The 18,002-nt window shown below is 36.1% G+C and overlaps 1 protein-coding gene across 13 annotated transcripts in view; it reads left to right on the forward strand.

Annotated features, from left to right (window-relative positions):
- Positions 1–18,002, forward strand: part of ERC1 (ELKS/RAB6-interacting/CAST family member 1) — a 616,103-nt gene that overhangs the window by 273,874 nt on the left and 324,227 nt on the right. For all 13 annotated transcript variants that reach the window (XM_053662643.1, XM_053662623.1, XM_053662620.1 and 10 more), the window contains one exon: positions 8,022–8,157. In XM_053662643.1, coding sequence (XP_053518618.1) covers positions 8,022–8,157 — 136 coding nt within the window. The remainder of the gene's footprint in view (positions 1–8,021; positions 8,158–18,002) is intronic.

The raw sequence follows: 18,002 nt of genomic DNA on the forward strand, positions 1-18,002 counted from the left end.
AGGTCCTTACCTTTCCTGACTTGGAATACTTCTTTACAGCCCCTTCTTGCCTGTAAGGTGTCTTTTGAGAAATCTGCTGACAGTCTGATGGGAACTCCTTTGTAGGTGACTGTCTCCTTAGCTCTTGCTGCTTCTAGGATTCTCTCCTTCATTTTAATCTTGGCTAATATAATTATGATGTGCCTTGGTGTGTTCCTTCTTGGGTCCACCTTCTTTGGGACTCTCTGAGCTTCCTGGACTTCCTGGAAGTGTATTTCCTTTGCCAGATTGGGGAAGTTCTTCTTTATTATTTGTTCAAGTAAGTTTTCCACTTGTTGCTCTTCCCCTTCCCCTTCTGGTACCCCTATAATTCAGATGCTGGAACATTAAAAGATGTCCTGGAGTTTCTTAAACCTCTCCTCATTCTTTTGAATTGTTGTTCCTTCATTCTTTTCTGTTGGGTTGTTTCTTCCTTCTGGTCCACTCCATTGATTTGAGTCCCAGTCTTCTTTCCATCACTATTGGTTTCCTGTGTATTTTCCTTCATTTCTCTTAGTGTAGCCTTCATTTTTTCATCTAATTTGCAACCAAAATCCGCCAGTTCTGTGAGCATCCTGATTACCAGTGTTTTGAACTGGTAGCCAACTTATCAGATGCACAGTTCAAAGCACTGGTAATCAATCTCTTAGTTGTTTAAAAGTATTGGCTCTGTGGCTTTGATTTGTTCTTCTGTTTGAGCCATAATTTTTTGGTCAGGTTGTACCTGTTATGTATAAGGGGCAGAGTCTTAGGTGTTCACCCAGGCAGGGCAACCCAGTTGCTGAGTTGTGATGCAGTATGTGGGGGTGGGGTCAGAGAGGCAGCAGTGGTGCTTGTTCTGCACTCTCTAGGATTTCATTCCCTTCTGCCGCTTCCCAAAAGCAACTTGGGCCCTTCTGATGCTGGTTCTCGGGTGGGCGGGTTTGTGTATGTTCTAGGAGCCTGTGGGTCTCCCCAATGAATTCTCCTGTGAGGCTGGGAGTCTCTCCCAGCACCTTTTCAATCGGTGCTTTTCGGCTTTATTTCCCATTGCTGGGGCCCTGAGTTTTGCGGTCTGTCTTGCTGCCCATTTTTGCCTGGTTTATCTGCGCTCGAATGTGTGACTGCGGTCAGTGAACTACCTTGCATGCCTCGCTGGGTTTGTTTGTTTCCTCCCAGCACTCGGGGTCTGCTAGTCCTGTGTTGCCTGCCTCCCAGGTCTGCCAACCACTGCCTTTTCCTGCCATGGTCCTTCTCTGCAGCCCAGACTGCCTTACAGTTCAGTTTTCTGTCTGTTCTGCTTGTGGTTTTATTTCTAAATCTTTGTTGTCCTTAATTTTGGTTGTGCGAGGAGGGTCAGTGTTTCCACCTGTGCCTCCATCTTGGCCAGAAGTCCGTAGTTTCTTTTTTATGCATTTGTTTAACAGATTTTTTAAAACATTTTTTTAACATTGTTCAAGTACAGTTGTCTCTTTTTTTCTCCCCACCTAATGAGTGTTTATACACTGTGAGGAACTATGATAGGAATTGTGAACTATGAAAATGTATCAAACATAGTCTTTAAACTCTAGGAAGGCATTTGTATAGGTGTATGAAGATATGAACATGGATCACTGCAATACAGGGAACAAATTAACAGGTTATAAGATACATTTAGTTAAAATGACATGGGAGTTTTTGGGGGCAGGAGAGAGTCAGTAGTAGTTATGGCCTAAATTTGAGTTTGGATTTTAAGAAACAGAGGCAGAGGCAACAATACAGTAAACAGGGTCAGGGCCTTCCTGGCATAGCCTGTGTAGTAGACCGTAGACCACTGCTTCTTAAACTTTAGTGTGCATTTATAATATATCACCTGGAACTGTTGTTAAAATGCACATTCTGATTTAGTAGATCTGATATGAGCCTGAGAAGTCTATGTTTGTAACAAACCCCCCAGCGATGCTGATGAGGTGAGTTCATAGATCACACTTTGAATAGCAAGATGGTGGATCATGTTTTATAAAACTTCTTGTGGCAGAGACCAATAGAAAGTAAACTGTTTACTTCCTCATATTTGCTTTCCTTTCTTCTTACACCTAATTTATTCATATCTTTGTAGAAAGTTAAATCTATTCATTATCTCACTGTTTATTATCATTGTTAAGAACTCATAAACAATCTGATTTAAAGTATTTATTTGTGAATCTCTTTCATTTCTTTTCTTCCTACTTAAAGAATAATAAAAGATGTATTAAGTTTTTGTTAATTTAATTCAAATAAATTAATTCAGGTACAACACAGTCTGAGAGAGTGAAAAAAAACTATACTATTAAATCCTTCTTTTTCTGGTAGTACTTCAAGGTATAGATTTAATAACATGTATGGGTTTTCTTGTTAACTCAGATTTAAATTCAGTTACATATTGATGTATTTGTAAGTGAAGAGAAGGAAACTCCATGTTTCACAGATTCTAGTGTCACGGAGTATTTATTCCTGCTTGTGGATTCAAGAAACATCCCCCATTTTATTAACATGTTTTGATGCTGTTGCCTTTTGTGCCCTTTCCCTGAGAAGCAGCATGGAAAAGGGTGTTACTGAGGCACGAATGCTGTGCATGCATCCACTCCAGTTTAGCTGTGAGTTCAGGGCCACACGTGCACTCATGTTCTCACCTGCACACACCCAGGGCTGGAAGGTGGGGAAGAAAGCCAGCAGAAAGGGATTGTAATCCTCTCACAATTTTCAATACTTTTCTTGGTTCCCAATTTTGATAAAATCTTTTTTTTTCCTATTTAATTATGTCTGTGGAATAAAATATGGAACTTATAGCCACAAAACTAAATTAAAGAAAGGAAATTGAAAATATGAATAGAAAATGGAACATTAAAAACCAAGACATGTATAAATAAGGGAAACTCAAATGTGTCTTACTGAGTTTCTATCTAGTCTGATTTAGGTGAAGACCAATTTTGAGATACAACCATATTACATTAAAAAAACTTTAAAATATTTGAAGAACATTTTATATCTATTGTAGAAAATTTAGAAACTGCAAAAAAAGAAAAATTAAAATACTAATTTTTTATTTTTATATTTTATAATTTTTTGATTATGCATACTAAGACATACAAGGTGATGCAAAGCAGGTTTACAGTTGTGAGTACACAAAACACAGACTTTATTCTTGTATTAAGTGTTAATTAAATTGTATTATTTTCCATAGGAACAACTGGAAATCTACTTTTGCTCCATCCTGTATATGTGTAGGACCATGCTCTGTATTTAGTTCGATATTCTATATTTTTTACTTAGCATGTTATGTTTTCTTTGGATTTGAAGGAGCTAAGCATTAAAATTGTATGCCCAATATTATGAAGGTCAAAATTTAAAAAAATTTAAAAACACTCACAAGTGGGCTGCTGGTTGAGATAGGATGGGAGCAATAGATTTTTTGTTCTTTCCTGAAACACAATTAAATATATCCTGACCTAGTTCTATGAGTTGGGAGCAAAAAGTCGAACTCATTCTCAAATATAACTATGATAAAGAGTGCTGAAGAACAAAATTGACTTTGACTGGATCAAACATTTAGCCTGTAACATCTGCCTTGTTCCAAAAACTACTCAAATGTTTTAAACTAGGTTTCTTATTTCATGTGTCCTGTTGCTGCAAATGACGAGGCTCTGCCGCGGGTATCAGCAGAGCCAGCACTGTCTGGGATAGGTCACAGGTGCAAGGTGGAAAGAATTCGTATGGCTTTAGAATTTTTTTTCTCCATTAAAACAGTAAAATTTTTGCATGTTATAAACCAGTGTTAAGGGGAATTTAATTTTGAAAAAGTGCAGTTTGATTCATGAAAACATAATTTTTTCTTGAATTTTTCAATGCAAAGATCTGTCTTTTTTCTACTAGTTGACATGATTGATATCCGATTAATAAAATTAGAAATATTAGCGCAGAAAATTATGCAGTGAGAAGATTCAAATATAGACATTAGTTTCATCTTTATTTCTTCCAGTGACAACTGTTTTTATTATATTTTCTGTGGTTGAACCTTTCAGTAGACATATTCAAGATGCCAGAAAGTAAAGATCTGGAGCAGGTTTTGAATAATGTATTAACTCTATTTCTATCAGAGAATGACTTTATCTTACCATCTATGTCATTAACTTATACTATTTAATTTTGAATGACTTCTCAATTAAAATTCTACACTGTAGAAGTATTTAGAAATGATTAAAAAACATTTTTTGAGGACACATAAACAAGAACTAAGAGGTGTGGAAATGGGAGGGAGGTGGGGAGCACTGTGTGGGTGGGCTGGGATGGGGGTAAAAGACAGAAGACTGTACTTGGACAACAATTAAAATAATTTAAATATTAAGAAAACAAAACAAAACATTTTTTGTCCCATAGAATCATATCCAAATTATACAAAAGAAAATGTTTGTAAAAGCATATAAAGAGGATTTCATAGTTTTGTTTTTGATAGTATTATTAATTATATTCTCTATGAAACCTTCATTACATAGAACAATAAAAATACTAGATTTTTCATTAATTTTATAAATGTATTATTTAGTTGGAAGGCATTTTTATAGAGGTAAATATCATGCAAAAGACAACATAGGTTTATCTTATGATTAGAAAATCTCCAAAGTCTGTCAATAAATGTATCACTCATTTACAACTAAAATAATAGCAACTTTTGGCAGACAAGGAATATATAAAAAGTTTTCAAAGAAAAAACTACAGCAAATGTTATAGTCAGTGGTGAAATGTAAAATAATTTTCTTTAGAATCAGGAGAAAGACAAAGATACCCATTGATACCCACTGTCACTAATTATTTTCGTCATGGTTCTGGAACTTCTAGCAAGTTCAATAAGACAAGAAAAAACAAAGTACAAAGATTTTTCAAGTATTTACACAGAAAACCCAAAAGAATCCATAGGAAAATTATTAGAATTACCAGGAGCATTTGCCAGTTTGCCAGATACAGAAATCAACTGCATGTCTACCTGCCGTGTAATTTTAAAATGTTATTGAAATAATGTTTTCAGGAGAAGTTCATTAGTGCAGAGAGCCTAGAGATCAAAAGTTGAAGGAAGGGTGAGCATAACACACAGAAGAAGAGACCAGGCTGTCAGTGCCTTCATTCTGATGACTCACTGATGAATAACCACTAAGGAGGCAATATGCCGTACACAACACCATGATTTAGTGTTTTGACCTCAAATGTTGAAACGGAACCTGTTAAAGACAGCTTTCACTATCTAAAAAAGAAAAAAGTATATGGAACAAATAACACCACAAAGAAGCAAACAGACAGTCCAAAATGTGAGTCATTTTACAGAACTCATATTCTTTAGCAAGATTGTGGCATTTAAAACACAGGGTAGGGGAGGAGGTGAGAAACTTTTCTTTAGATTAATAGAGACTTACAGGATTTAACAAACTAAAGGTTATCAATTGTGTTTCAAATCTTTTGGATTTTTGGTTCAAACAAGCAAGTGTTAAAACTTTTTTTAAGACAACTGGGGAAATTTGAATGTGGACTGGGTATTAGATGATAACAAGGAATTACATATTGTTAATTTTGTTACTATTTACATTGTTGAAAAGTCCTTTTTAAAGAATGCTTACTTTGTATAAGGAATCATATACAGTGACAAGGTATCTAGAATTTAAAATGACGACAAAACATACAAGGTACCTATGGATAAAATAAATGCCAGTCTCTTATTGATTGAATCTTAACTCTTTGTTGAAAGTCTTTTAAGGAGAACCAAGTAACTGGAGAAATACATGGTGTTAATGAATTGAAAGAGTTAAGAGCATGACAATGTTAGTTTTTTCCCAAATTGATAAATAGATTTGGTACAATTTCAATCAAAACCCCAAAAGGCTGCTGTTGGGTTTTGGTTACTGTGGTTGGTGGGTTGGTTGGTTGGCATAGTGGAACTTGACAAGTGGGCTCTGAAATTTGTAGGAGAAGTATTAAAGGCCAAGAATAGTTAAGACAGCCTTGTAACAGAAGAAGGTAGGCAGGTTTGCCTTATAGGTATTGAGAGTTCTTATAAAGGTATAGTAATTGAGGTAGTATAGATTTGGTGCAAAATGTACAAAGATGCCAGAGTAGACAGCCATGTGACAGGCACATGTGTGTAGAAACTTTATATACAACTGAAGTAGCAATGCATTAAATAATCCTGGACAATTAGTTACCAATGTAAAAAATGAAATTTTATTCTTTCCTCAAACCATACCCCCAAAATGAAATTATATCTCTTCCTCATACCACATACAACCTAAGTTTCAAGTGGATTAAGGACTTCAGTGTGAAAGACTAAGTTACAGACTTTTCAGGCAATATCTTTATGAACTTGGAATGGGGAAGATTTTCTTAAAAACTCACAAAATTTCAAACCATAGAGAAGATTGGTATGCTTGAAGCAATTTAAAATTAAGATTTTATAAATGAAAACATACCATAAAGCAGGGGTTTCCATCGTTTTGGCGTCTCCGGGCCACACTGGAAGAAGAGTTGTCTTGGGCCATCCATTAAATACATTGCAACACATAATCACACACAAAAACACCCTCTTAATGTTTTAAGTAAATTTATGATTTGGTGTTAGGTTGCATTCATAGCCATTCTGAGCTGCAGGTTGGACCCCCCTGAACAATCAAATAAATAATTAATAGATTAGAAGGAAATATTTGTATAACATATAACAGATGAAGGATTGTGATACCTATAAAGTCATTAAGATACTAATTGAAAAATGGACAAAGCACATAATAGCTATTTCATAGAAGTGGAAACAGGAATAGTCAAATACTGTATGAAAAGATGTTCAGCCTCAGAAGCTAGGAACATGCATTTCAGCACTATATGACATATCATTTATATATATATATCTACCAGATGGTTAAAATTTAGAAAGTCTGATAGAACCAAGTGTTAGTGAATATGTAGAAGTATACAGGTACTGTTTTGTACTACTAGTGTAAGTATAAATTAATAAAACTACTTGGAAAATAATTAGTAAACCTGAAGGTATACCTACAACACAACGTAGCAATTCAGTTTGTAAGCCTATACCTTGGAGAATCTCTAGCACAGGTAATAGCAGAATGTACCTTGCAGCATTGCTTGTAATAATAAAAAACTAAACAACCCAATTGTTGTTTAGACCTCACATGAAAAAGAAACCAAGCCCGATATTGATGTTGGCAATATGGAAATGGTTTCCTGATATCAATGCTATGAAATGGTAGAATGGCTGATAAGAAAGGTTTTGTAATACAACTCTTACTGTATCACAGACTTGAGAATGTGTTAAGACAATTGACATATATCATTTTATGCTGCATTAAAAATGGAGTGGATAAAAAACTACACTAATTAACCAGTATGAGTCTCAAAACATATATTGAAAAGAAAAATAGTTTATTAATAAACTTTATATATAAATTTCAAAAAATGTAAAATAAAGGATTCTTATGTGTAACAAAACTATAGTAAAACCAAGGGTACTATAAACACAAAGTTTTCAGGATATATTCTTAGCTTAGTATGAAGGCAGTCATATAGGATAGGGAGCTTCAGAAGTAGGTACAATGTTCTGATACTTTTTGAAAGTGAAAGATTTAATAATAGTAAAATAAGAGTTGTATCCCATTTCTTAATAAGCCATTCTACTATTTCATGGCATTGCTATCAGGAGACTATTTGCATATGGCCAACATCAGTCTCTGGCTTGGTCTCTTTTTCATGTCATTTCAATCTCTCTTATGCTCTCCTTTTAGAATTTCATTGTGCTGCATAAAGTACTTGCTGAAATGCGTTTTCCTGAAACAGCATTATTAACATTTGCTACTGTTGGTAGGAGAGCTCTTGAAAGGGATGGAACCACTTTGTAGCCAGAACTCTTTGCTGGTTTTCAGCTGTTCCTTTGTGATAGTGGTTTAAAACTAAATGAACATTTTTTTCTGTGCACATATATGAATAGCTTGATTTTTCTCCCCACTTATCAACAGGCAAGTGAAAGACCAGACTAAGAAGGTAGCAAATCTAAAGCACAAGGAGCAAGTGGAAAAGAAGAAGAGTGCACAGATGCTAGAGGAGGCTCGGCGAAGGGAGGACAGTCTCAATGATAGCTCTGCACAGCTCCAGGTAAGAACACAGGAGAATGCAAGGATTGGGTGAAGAGACTTGATCCTGATTGCCTGTTGTTTTCCCTTCATCTTTATTCTCCTCTATTTTCTTTTTCTAATCCTGTTTACTGCCTTCCTCTCAGACCAACTGTTTAGTAATAAAGGCATGGCTTTAAATAGAAAAGGCAAGTTTTATTCCACAGCTTTGTGAGGACACCTCAGCATAGGAGAAAGTTCATCTTGCTTCAAGTTGATCAGACTTAATTGGTAAGTTCCATGTCAGTGGATACTGTTGAGCTTTAGAGTGGTCACTGTAACTATTTGACACTTTTCTTTGTTAAAGTGCATTGCTAGTCTTGGGTTGTGTTTGTATTTTAACTTCCTTCTTTATTTCATTCTTCCTTTTCCCTTTTTTCCCCACCTTCCTCTTTCATTTTCCTTTCTTTTTTATTTTTTCCCTTTTAAAAATTCATTTTAGAGAGCATATTTCACAGTCATGCTAGACTTTTCTACTTCAATGGAGTGACGAATGATGAGTGAACCTAATTATTTACAGATTGAGTTAAACCAGGTTCAATAGCAATAGTAGGAGTTAAGTGTGAATTAGTGTTAGGTTAGGATCAGAGTTAGGTTAGGTGACTATATATGTGCCAATTATGTGCCCAGTTTTTGAAACTAGGCCCTGGGCATTGATTGTTTCTGACCCTCACATTGATCCAGTGTGGCCACAATTTTGTGCACATCATACAGATCAGGAAATAGACTCAGAGACATTGAATTACTTAACATAAACACAAACAGCTTTCTAAGTCACTCTGTCATGATTCTGAGATTCCCAGGATCTGAAGCCTGTCAGAAAAAAGGTTTAAGTTTTAAGAGAAGAATATTATAAACTTGCTAGAAACCTTTGAAACTTCTGCTGAGACTGCTAATCCACTGCCAGATTTCTTTTCTCTCATTATAACTTCTAATTGAGTGATAGAGTATTTATGTCACAGTGCATAATTAATTGGGAGATCTTTCCTGGAGAGATTTGGAGGCACTATCTAGTATGTAGAAGACATTTTTAGGCTATCAACATATTCATTTTAGAAATGAAAATCCCACTTAGTGCCTGTTTTGATTTCATTTTATATGACATGTACTGATTATAAAATACGTACTCCTTATAGAAACACTATAAATTTCCTCAAATGCACTGACTTGTGAAAAAAAGCAGCATACCAATTTCCCTCACCCTTTGCCAACAATAATTGCCACTGTCAATTTTCTCTCCTTTCTTTCTTTGTGTAAGTGTGTCAGAACTGATGACTGCAGAATATTTAATGTTTCTTTGAACTTATGTTTCTCTGATTATCAGTGAAGCCAAGTATTTGTTTCATGTCTTCAATTTTTATTTGTTTATTAAGTAATTCAAGTCTTACCTCTCACATGGTGGCTATTTCTTTCATGAATTGTTTTGCTCAGTTTCACCCTTTCTGAGAACATATGAATATTTACCTATAAATCTTTTAAAATTGTTCTAAGCTTCTTTCCTACTTTTACATTTTTAAAGATTTTATTTATGGACTATTAGAAAGAGGGGAAGGATGGGAGACAGAGAGAGAGAGAAACATCCATGTGTGGACGCCTCTCACGGGCCCCAGCTGGGGACCTGGTTCGCAGGCCTGCATTCACTGCTCTGAGCCACACCAGCCAGGGCTTTTACTTTTTAATTTAAAACATTTTAGGGTATTTTGTGTAGTGACAGTCTTAGCTTTTCTTCATTGCTAACAATTGCACTAGACTGTAGGGAATTGTTTCATTACTCAGAAGTTTGAATTGTCTTCTGTATAATATATGAAAATGTTTAATAATTAGTCTGTTACTAGGGTTTCACCTCATCCTCCCTTCTTGAACTTGATCACATTGTTATTTTAATTGTAAAAAATATTCATTTTATGATAAGCTCTTCTTTGTTTTAAACATTTTTATTTATTTATTTATAGAGATAGGGGAAGGGAAGGAGAAAGAGTGGGAGAGAAACATCAATGTGTGGTTGCCTCTCATGTGCCCCCTGTTAGGAACTGGCCTGCAACCCAGGCAAGTGCCCTGACTGGGAATGGAACCAGCGACCCTTTGCTTCACAGGCCCATGCTCAATCCACTGAGCTACACCAACCAGGGCTTTTTTTTTTTTTTTTATAAGCTCTTCATTATGTTTGCCCTTTAACTGTTTCATTTGTCTTACCCTGCTCCCCAACTCCCTCCAGTTTAATATTTTCTAATACCAGTTTGTTTCTATAAACCAGAAGGTGCCCTTTTAATCTTCTATCATTTGGTATGATAACAACAAAAGTGCTTTCATATACAGTCTTTTATTTTCTTCTATTATAATCTAAGAGATAAGTAATCATATTTATGTATTACATATAGAGAAAACTAATTTAGAATGAATGAGTGACTTTTTCAAGGTGATTCAGTATGTGATAGATACTAAGGATCAAAGCAATGAAAAATGGTAGCTGATGGCCATATGCAAGACATATGATATAATTCATTGAAGTGTAATGAAAAGAGCACTGTACTACAAATAGGATGCTTTGGGTCTGATCTCAGTTCTTTTACTAACTATGCTCTGCTACTTACTTCTCAAATGGCTTCTTGCAAATGACAACCCAGTGGTAGATAGTGAGTATCCCTAGCATCTAGATTGTGACCTCTAAATACAATTCTACACTAAAGATGCTAACAGTTTTTTTTTTTAATTTAATTATTTTTCAAGTACACTTCTCTGTCTTCTACGCGCATCCCAGCCCACCCCCACCATGGCTAGCAATTCTCAGAGAAATACCTAATAGTACAATTCATGAGGGAATGGAAATATAGAAAACCAATTCATTGAGGATTTGTATTTTTAAAAGTTCTGATTTTTTTATTCGTGTTTTAAATTTCTGAATATACAATTGGGTCCATCTATTGATGTTTTCAGAAATAGGAGAAGTAAAAAGAAGGAATTATTTTAGTATTTTAATGTTTCCAGTGTGGCATAATAATACTAGAATTAAAATACATTCTTATGTTAAAAAATTATTTATACTTAACATTTTGAACTTTGAAGAGTAGTGAATATTTAATCTTTATCAGATGCAACCAAAGGTTAATTCTGCTTATGTTGACAAACACATAGTGTGTTTGTCAAGGTAAAAACTTTGTTTAACTTTAAAGGTTCATTTTCACCTTTTGATACTCAATGACTTCCGCTTAATGCTATTAAGTTCATTCCTGGGTTCACTCTGGTAGAAGTTACTGTTCACCACTAAGTAGTAGTACTGGTTTTTTATTTACTTTCTTTATTATGAAAAATAAGATATGTTTTAAAAAGTATATAACCTGGGGTGGTGACCACACAATTCATTATACAGCTGATGTATTATAGAATTGTGTACCTGAAACCTATATAATTTTAAATTTATATATATTTTATTGTTCAATTACATTGTCTGCATTTACCCCCAAAATACTCCCCCCACAGCCAGCCATCCCCACCTCCCTCCTTTGCTTACATCCCTTCTTGGTTTTGTCCATGTGTCTTTTATAGTTGTGCCTGAAAATACTTCTCCCCTTCCCCCCATTATTTATCCCCTCCTACCTCCCTTTTGGATATTGTCAGTTTATTCTTAATTTCAATATCTCTGCTTATATTTTGCTTACTTGTTGGTTTTGTTGATTAGGTTCCAGTTAAAAGTAAGATCGTATGGTATTTGTTTTTCACTGCCTGGCTTATTTCATTTAGCATAATTCTCTCAGGTTCCATCCATGTTGTCACAAAGGGTCGGAGCTCCTTCTTTCTCTCTGCTGCATAGAATTCCATTGTGTAAATGAACCATAGTTTTTTAAAAAATTTATTTAATTATTGTTCAAGTACAGTTTTCTGTTTTTTACTCCCCTCCCACCCCCTCCAGTGCTCCCCACCTCCCTCCCATTTCCACCCCCCTTACTTGTCCATCTGTCCTTTATACTAGTTCCTGTAAATCCTTCCCCTTTTTCCCTTGAAATTCCCTCCCCTCTCCCCTCTGGTCACTGTCCTCTCTGTTCTCTATTTCAGTGGCTTTGCTTTTATTTTGCTTGCTTGTTTGTTTCATTGTTTAGCTTCCTGTTAAAAGGTGAGATCATATGGTATTTGTCTTTCAACACCTGGCTTATTTCACTCAGCATAATACTTTCCAGTTCCATCCATGCTGTTGCAAAGGGTAGGAGCTCCTCCTCCCTCCCTCCCTCCCTCCCTTCCTCCCTCCCTCCCTTCCTTCCTTTTTTCCATTGTGTATATGTACCATAATTTTTTGATCCATTCATTTACTGATGGGCACCTAGGTTGCTTCCAGCTCTTGGCTATTGTAAATTGTGCTGCTATGAACTTTGGGGTGCATAGGTTCTTCTGCATTGGTGTTTTAGGGTTCTTAGGATATAAATCGTATCCCAGCAGTGGAATTGCTGGATCAAAAGGCAGGTCCATTTTTAGTTTTTTTTAGAAAATTCCACACTGTTTTCCACAGTAGTTGTACCAGTCTGCAATCCCACCAGCAGTGAACTAGGGTCCCCTTTTCCCCACAACCTCTCCAACACTTGTTGTTTGTTGCTTTGTTTATGATAGCCATTCTGACCTGTGTGAAGTAGTATCTCATTGTGGTTTTAATTTGCATCTCTCTGATAGCTAGTGATATTGAGCATCTTTTCATGTGTCCCTGGATCTTCTGTATGTCCTCCTTGGAGAAATGTCTGTTCAAGCCCTTTGCTCACTTTTTAATTGGGTTGCTTGTCTTCAGAAGAGTGGAGTCATGTAAGTTCTTTGTATATTTTGGAGATTAAACCCTTGTCTGAGGTATCATTGGCAAATATGTTTTCCCATACAGTTGGATCTCTTATTATTTTAATACTGTGCAAAAGCTTTTAATTTTGATGAGATCCCATTTGTTTATTCTTTCCTTTATGTCCCTTGCTCTAGGGGACATATCAGTAAAAAAGTTACTGCGTGAAATATCTGAGATTTTCTTGCCAATGTTCTCCTCTAGGACTTTAATGGTGTCGCGGCTTATATTTAAGTCTTTTATTCACCTTGAATTTATTTTGGTGTATGGTGTAAGTTGGTGCTCAAGTTTCATGTTTTTGCACGTAGCTGTCCAGTTGTCCCAACACCATTTGTTAAAGAGGCTATCTTTACTCCATTTTATGGTACTGCCCCCTTTGTCGAATATTAATTGACTGTAGAGAGGTGGGTTGATTTCTGGGCTCTCTGTTCTGTTCCATTGGTCTGTGTGCCTGTTTTTATGCCAGTACCAGGCTGTTTTGATTACAGTGGCCTTGTAATACAGTTTGGTATCAGGTACTGTGATTCCTCCTACTTTGTTCTTCTTTCTCAAAATTGTGGCTGCTATTCTGGGTCATTTATGGTTCCATATAAGTTTTTGAAGTGTTTGTTTTATGTCTGTGAAGTATGTCATTGGTACTCTAATAGGTATTGCATTGAATCTGTAAATCGCTTTGGGTAGTATGGACATTTTGATGATGTTAATTCTTCCAATCCATGAACATGGTATATGTTTCCATTTGTTTGTGTCTTCCTTGATTTCTTTCTTCAGTGTTATATAGTTTTCTGCATATAGGTGTTTTATGTCCTTGGTTAGGTTTATTCCTAGATATTTTATTTTTCTTCTTGCTATATCGAATGGGATTTTTTTCTTGATTTCTGCTTCTGCTGTTTCATTGTTGCTATACAAAACTGCATTGATTTCTGGATATTGACTTTGTAATCTGCTGTTTTGCCAAATTCATTTATTAGGTTGAGCAGTTTTTTGGTAGAGTCTGTAGGATTTTCCATGTACACTATCATGTCATCTGCAAACAGTAACAGTTTTGCTTCCTCCTTTCCTATTTGGATGCCTCTTATTTCCTTTTCTTGTCTGATTGCTCTGGCTAAAACTTCCAATACTATGTTGAATAGAAGTGGTGAAAGTGGACATCCTTGTCTTGTTCCTGATCTTAGTGGAAAAGATTTTAGTTTTTGCCCATTGAGTATGATGTTGGCTGTAGGTCTCTCATATATGGCCTTTATTATATTGAGGAATGCTCCCTCTATTCCCACTTTGCTGAGTGCTTTTATCATAAATGGGTGTTGTACCTTATCAAAAGCTTTTTCTGCATCTATTGATATGACCATGTGATGTTTGTCTTTGCTTTTGTGTATATGATGTATTAAATTTACTGATTTGCGAATAGTGAACCATCCTTGCATCCCTGAGATGAATCCCACTTGGTCGTGGTGAATGATCTTTTTAGTTTATTGTTGGATGCGGTTTGCCAACATTTTGTTGAAGATTTTAGCGTCTGTGTTCATCAGCGATATTGGCCTGAAGTTTTCTTTCTTTGTTGTATCTTTATCTTGTTTGGGGATTCGATGATGCTGACTTCATAAAAAGAGTTTGGGATTCTTCCATCATTTTGGATTTTTTGGAATAGCCTGTGAAGAATAGAAGTTAGCTCTTCCTTAAATGCTGTGCAGAATTCTCCTGTGAAACTATCTGGTCCAAGCTTTTGTTCATTGGGAGATTTTTTATTACTGCTTCAATTTCATTTGCTGTTATTGGTCCATTGAGGCTTTCTGCTTCTTCGTTGAATTTTGGAAGATTATATTTTTCTAGAAATTTGTCCATTTCACCTAAGTTTTCAAATTTCTTGGCATACAGTTCTTCATTATAATTTCTTACAATCCTTTGTATTTCTGTGGGGGTCAGCTGTAATCTCTCCTCTTTCATTGCTGATTGTGTTTATTTGGGTTGTCTTTCTTCTTTTCTTGATGAGCCTGCTTAAAGGCTTGTCTATTTTATCTTTTCAAGAAACAGCTCCTCATTGATTTTTAGAATTGTGCTTTTAGTCTCAATGTCATTGAATTCTGCTCTGATCTTGGTTATTTCCTTCCTTCTCCTTGCTCTGGGCTTGCTTTATTGTTGTTCCTCAAGTTCTTGCAGGCGTAGGGTTAGGTTGTTTGTTTGAAATGTTTCTGTCTTTCTTAGGTAGGTGTGTATTGGTATGAACTTCCCTCTCAGGACTGCCTCTGCTGTGTCCCATAAGTTTTGGGTTATTGTGTGCTCATTTTCATTTGTTTCCAGAAACTTTTTAATTTCTTCCCTAATTTCATTCTTGACCCATTCATTGTTTAATAGCATTCTATTCAATCTCCATGATTTTGAATGTTTTGGGTCTTTTCTCTTGGGGTTAGTTTCCAGTTTCAGTCCCTTGTGGTTGTAGAAAATGCTCAGGATGATTTCAGTTTTCTTGAATTTGTTGAGGCTCATTTTGTGTCCTATCACGTGGTCTATCTTTGAAAATGTTCCATCTGCATTTGAAAAGAATGTGTATTTAGCTTCTTTGGGATGAAGGCCTCTATATATATCAGTTAAGTCCATTTCATCTAGGACGTTGTTCAATTCCACAATATCTTTGTTGTTTTTTTGTTTGGAAGATCTGTCCATTTTCGACAGTGGGATGTTAAAATTTCCAACTATAATTGTGTTGCTGTCAATATCTTTCTTGAAGTCCTCTAAAATTTTCTTTATATATTTGGGTACTCCTACGTTGGGTGCATATTTTATTTACAATGTTTATCTCCTCTTAGTGAATTCTTCCCTCGAGTATTATGAAGTGACCTTCTGGGTCTCTTTTTATGGCCCTTTTTTTGAAGTCTGTTTTGTCTGATATGAGAATTGCTACCCTGGCTTTTTTTTTCCTGGACATTTGCTTAGAAAATTTGTTTCCAGCCCCTCACTTTTAGTCTGTGTAAGTCTTTAGTCCTGAGGTGGGTCTCTTGTAGGCAGCAAATGTGTGGGTCATGCTTTCTTATTCATTCAGATATTTTATGTGTTTTGATTGGAGCATTTCATCTATTTACGTTTCAGGTTATTATTGATAGGTACTTATTCATTGTCATTTTTATACCTGTGCTTCTCATTGTCTCTCTCTTTTTCTTCCTTTCCTTAAAGCAGACCTTTTAGTATTTCTTGCAGAGCTGGTTTCGTGGAGGTGTATTCTTTTAGACTTCTTTTGTCTTGAAAGCTCTTTATTTGGCCTTCTATCTTGATTGAGAGCCTTGCTGGGTAAAGTAGCCTTGGTTGCAGACCTCTGGTTCTCATTACTTGGAATATTTCTTGCCATTCTCTTCTTCCTTGGAGTGTTTCCATTGAGAAGTTGGTTGCTAACCTTATTGGGGTTTTCTTATAGGTTACTTCTTTTTTCTCCCTCGCTGCCTTTAAGATTCTCTCTTTGTCTTGAAATTTTCCATTTTAATGAAGATGTGTCTTGAAGTGGGCCTCTGGGTTCCTCTTGATTGGGACTCTCTGTGTTTCCTGCATTTCTGCGACTTTTTCCTCATCAAATTAGGGAAATTTTCCATCATTACTTTTTCAAATAGATTTTCTATTTGTTGCTCTTCTTCTTCTCCTTCTGGTATTGCTATTATTTGGAAATTATTACATTTCGTATTGTTTTGCACTTCTCTTGATCCCACTTTGTTCTTTTTTTTTTTATTAAGATTTTATTCATTTATCTTTACAGGTTAAGGGAAGGAGGGAGGGAGAGAAATATCAATGTATGTTTGCCTTATATGTGTCCCCTACTGGGAACTGGCCTGCAACCCAGGCATGTGCCCTGACTGGGAAAGGAACTGCGATTTCTTAGTTCACAGGCCCATGCTCAATCCACTGAGCTATGCTAGTCAGGGTCCTCTTTGTACTTTCTGAGCCTCTATTCCTTTTCTTGTTCTTCCTGTGCATTTTTTCTACTTTGTTCTCCAGCTCCCTCTTCTGATCTTCTGTTTCATTGATCCTGTTTTTGGTACGTTCTAGTGTGTTCTTTTTCAAAAATTTTTTATTTTATTGATTATGCCATTACATTTGTTCTATTTCCCCCCTCCATTCCCCTCCATCCTACCCCCCTCCTACCCCACCATTCCCCCACCTTTAGTTCATGAACAAGTGTCTCAAGTTCTTTAGATTCTATATTTCCCCTACTATTCTTACCCTCCCCCTATCTATTTTCTATCTACTATCTGTGCTACTTATTTTCTGTACATTCTCCCCCTTCTCCTCCTCCCACTCCCCTGTTCCTAACCCTCCATGTGATCTTCATTTCTTTGGTTCACTCCTGATCTAGCTGTCCTCTGATCTTGCTTTTGTTTTAGGTGTGGTTGTTAATAACTATGGGTTTGCTCTCCTTTCACTGTTCATATTTTTTATCTTCTTTTTCTTAGATAATGCCCTGTAACATTTCATATAATAAGGGCTTGGTGATGATGAACTCCTTGAATTTGATCTTATCTGAGAAGCACTTTATCTGTCCTTCCATTCTAAATGAAAGCTTTGCTGGATAGAGCCATCTTGGTTGTAGGTCTTTGGATTTCATGACTTGGAATGCTTCTTTCCAGCCCCTTCTTGCCTGGAAGGTGTCTTTTGAGAAATCCTCTGACAGTCTGATGGGAACTCCTTTGTAGGTGACCGTCCCCTTAGCTCTTGCTGCTTCTAGGATTCTCTCCTTCATTTTAATCTTGGCTAATGTAATGATGATGTGCCTTGGTGTGTTCCTTCTTGGGTCCAACTTCTTTGGGACTCTCTGAGCTTTCTGGACTTCCTAGAAGTCTATTTCCTTTTCCAGATTGGGGAAATTCTCCTTTATTATTTGTTCAAATAAGTTTTCCACTTGTGGCTGTTCCTCTTCCCCTTCTGGTACCCGTATAATTCGGACGTTGGAGCATTTAAAGATTTCCTGGAGGTTCCTAAGCCTCCCCTCATGTTTTTGAGTTCTTGTTTCTTCATTTTTTTCTGTTTGGTCATTTTTT

This window comes from Artibeus jamaicensis, unplaced genomic scaffold (assembly GCF_021234435.1).
Source record: "Artibeus jamaicensis isolate MK-2021 breed Jamaican fruit bat unplaced genomic scaffold, CSHL_Jam_final contig_1028, whole genome shotgun sequence".
Classification (NCBI taxonomy): Eukaryota; Metazoa; Chordata; class Mammalia; order Chiroptera; family Phyllostomidae; genus Artibeus; species Artibeus jamaicensis.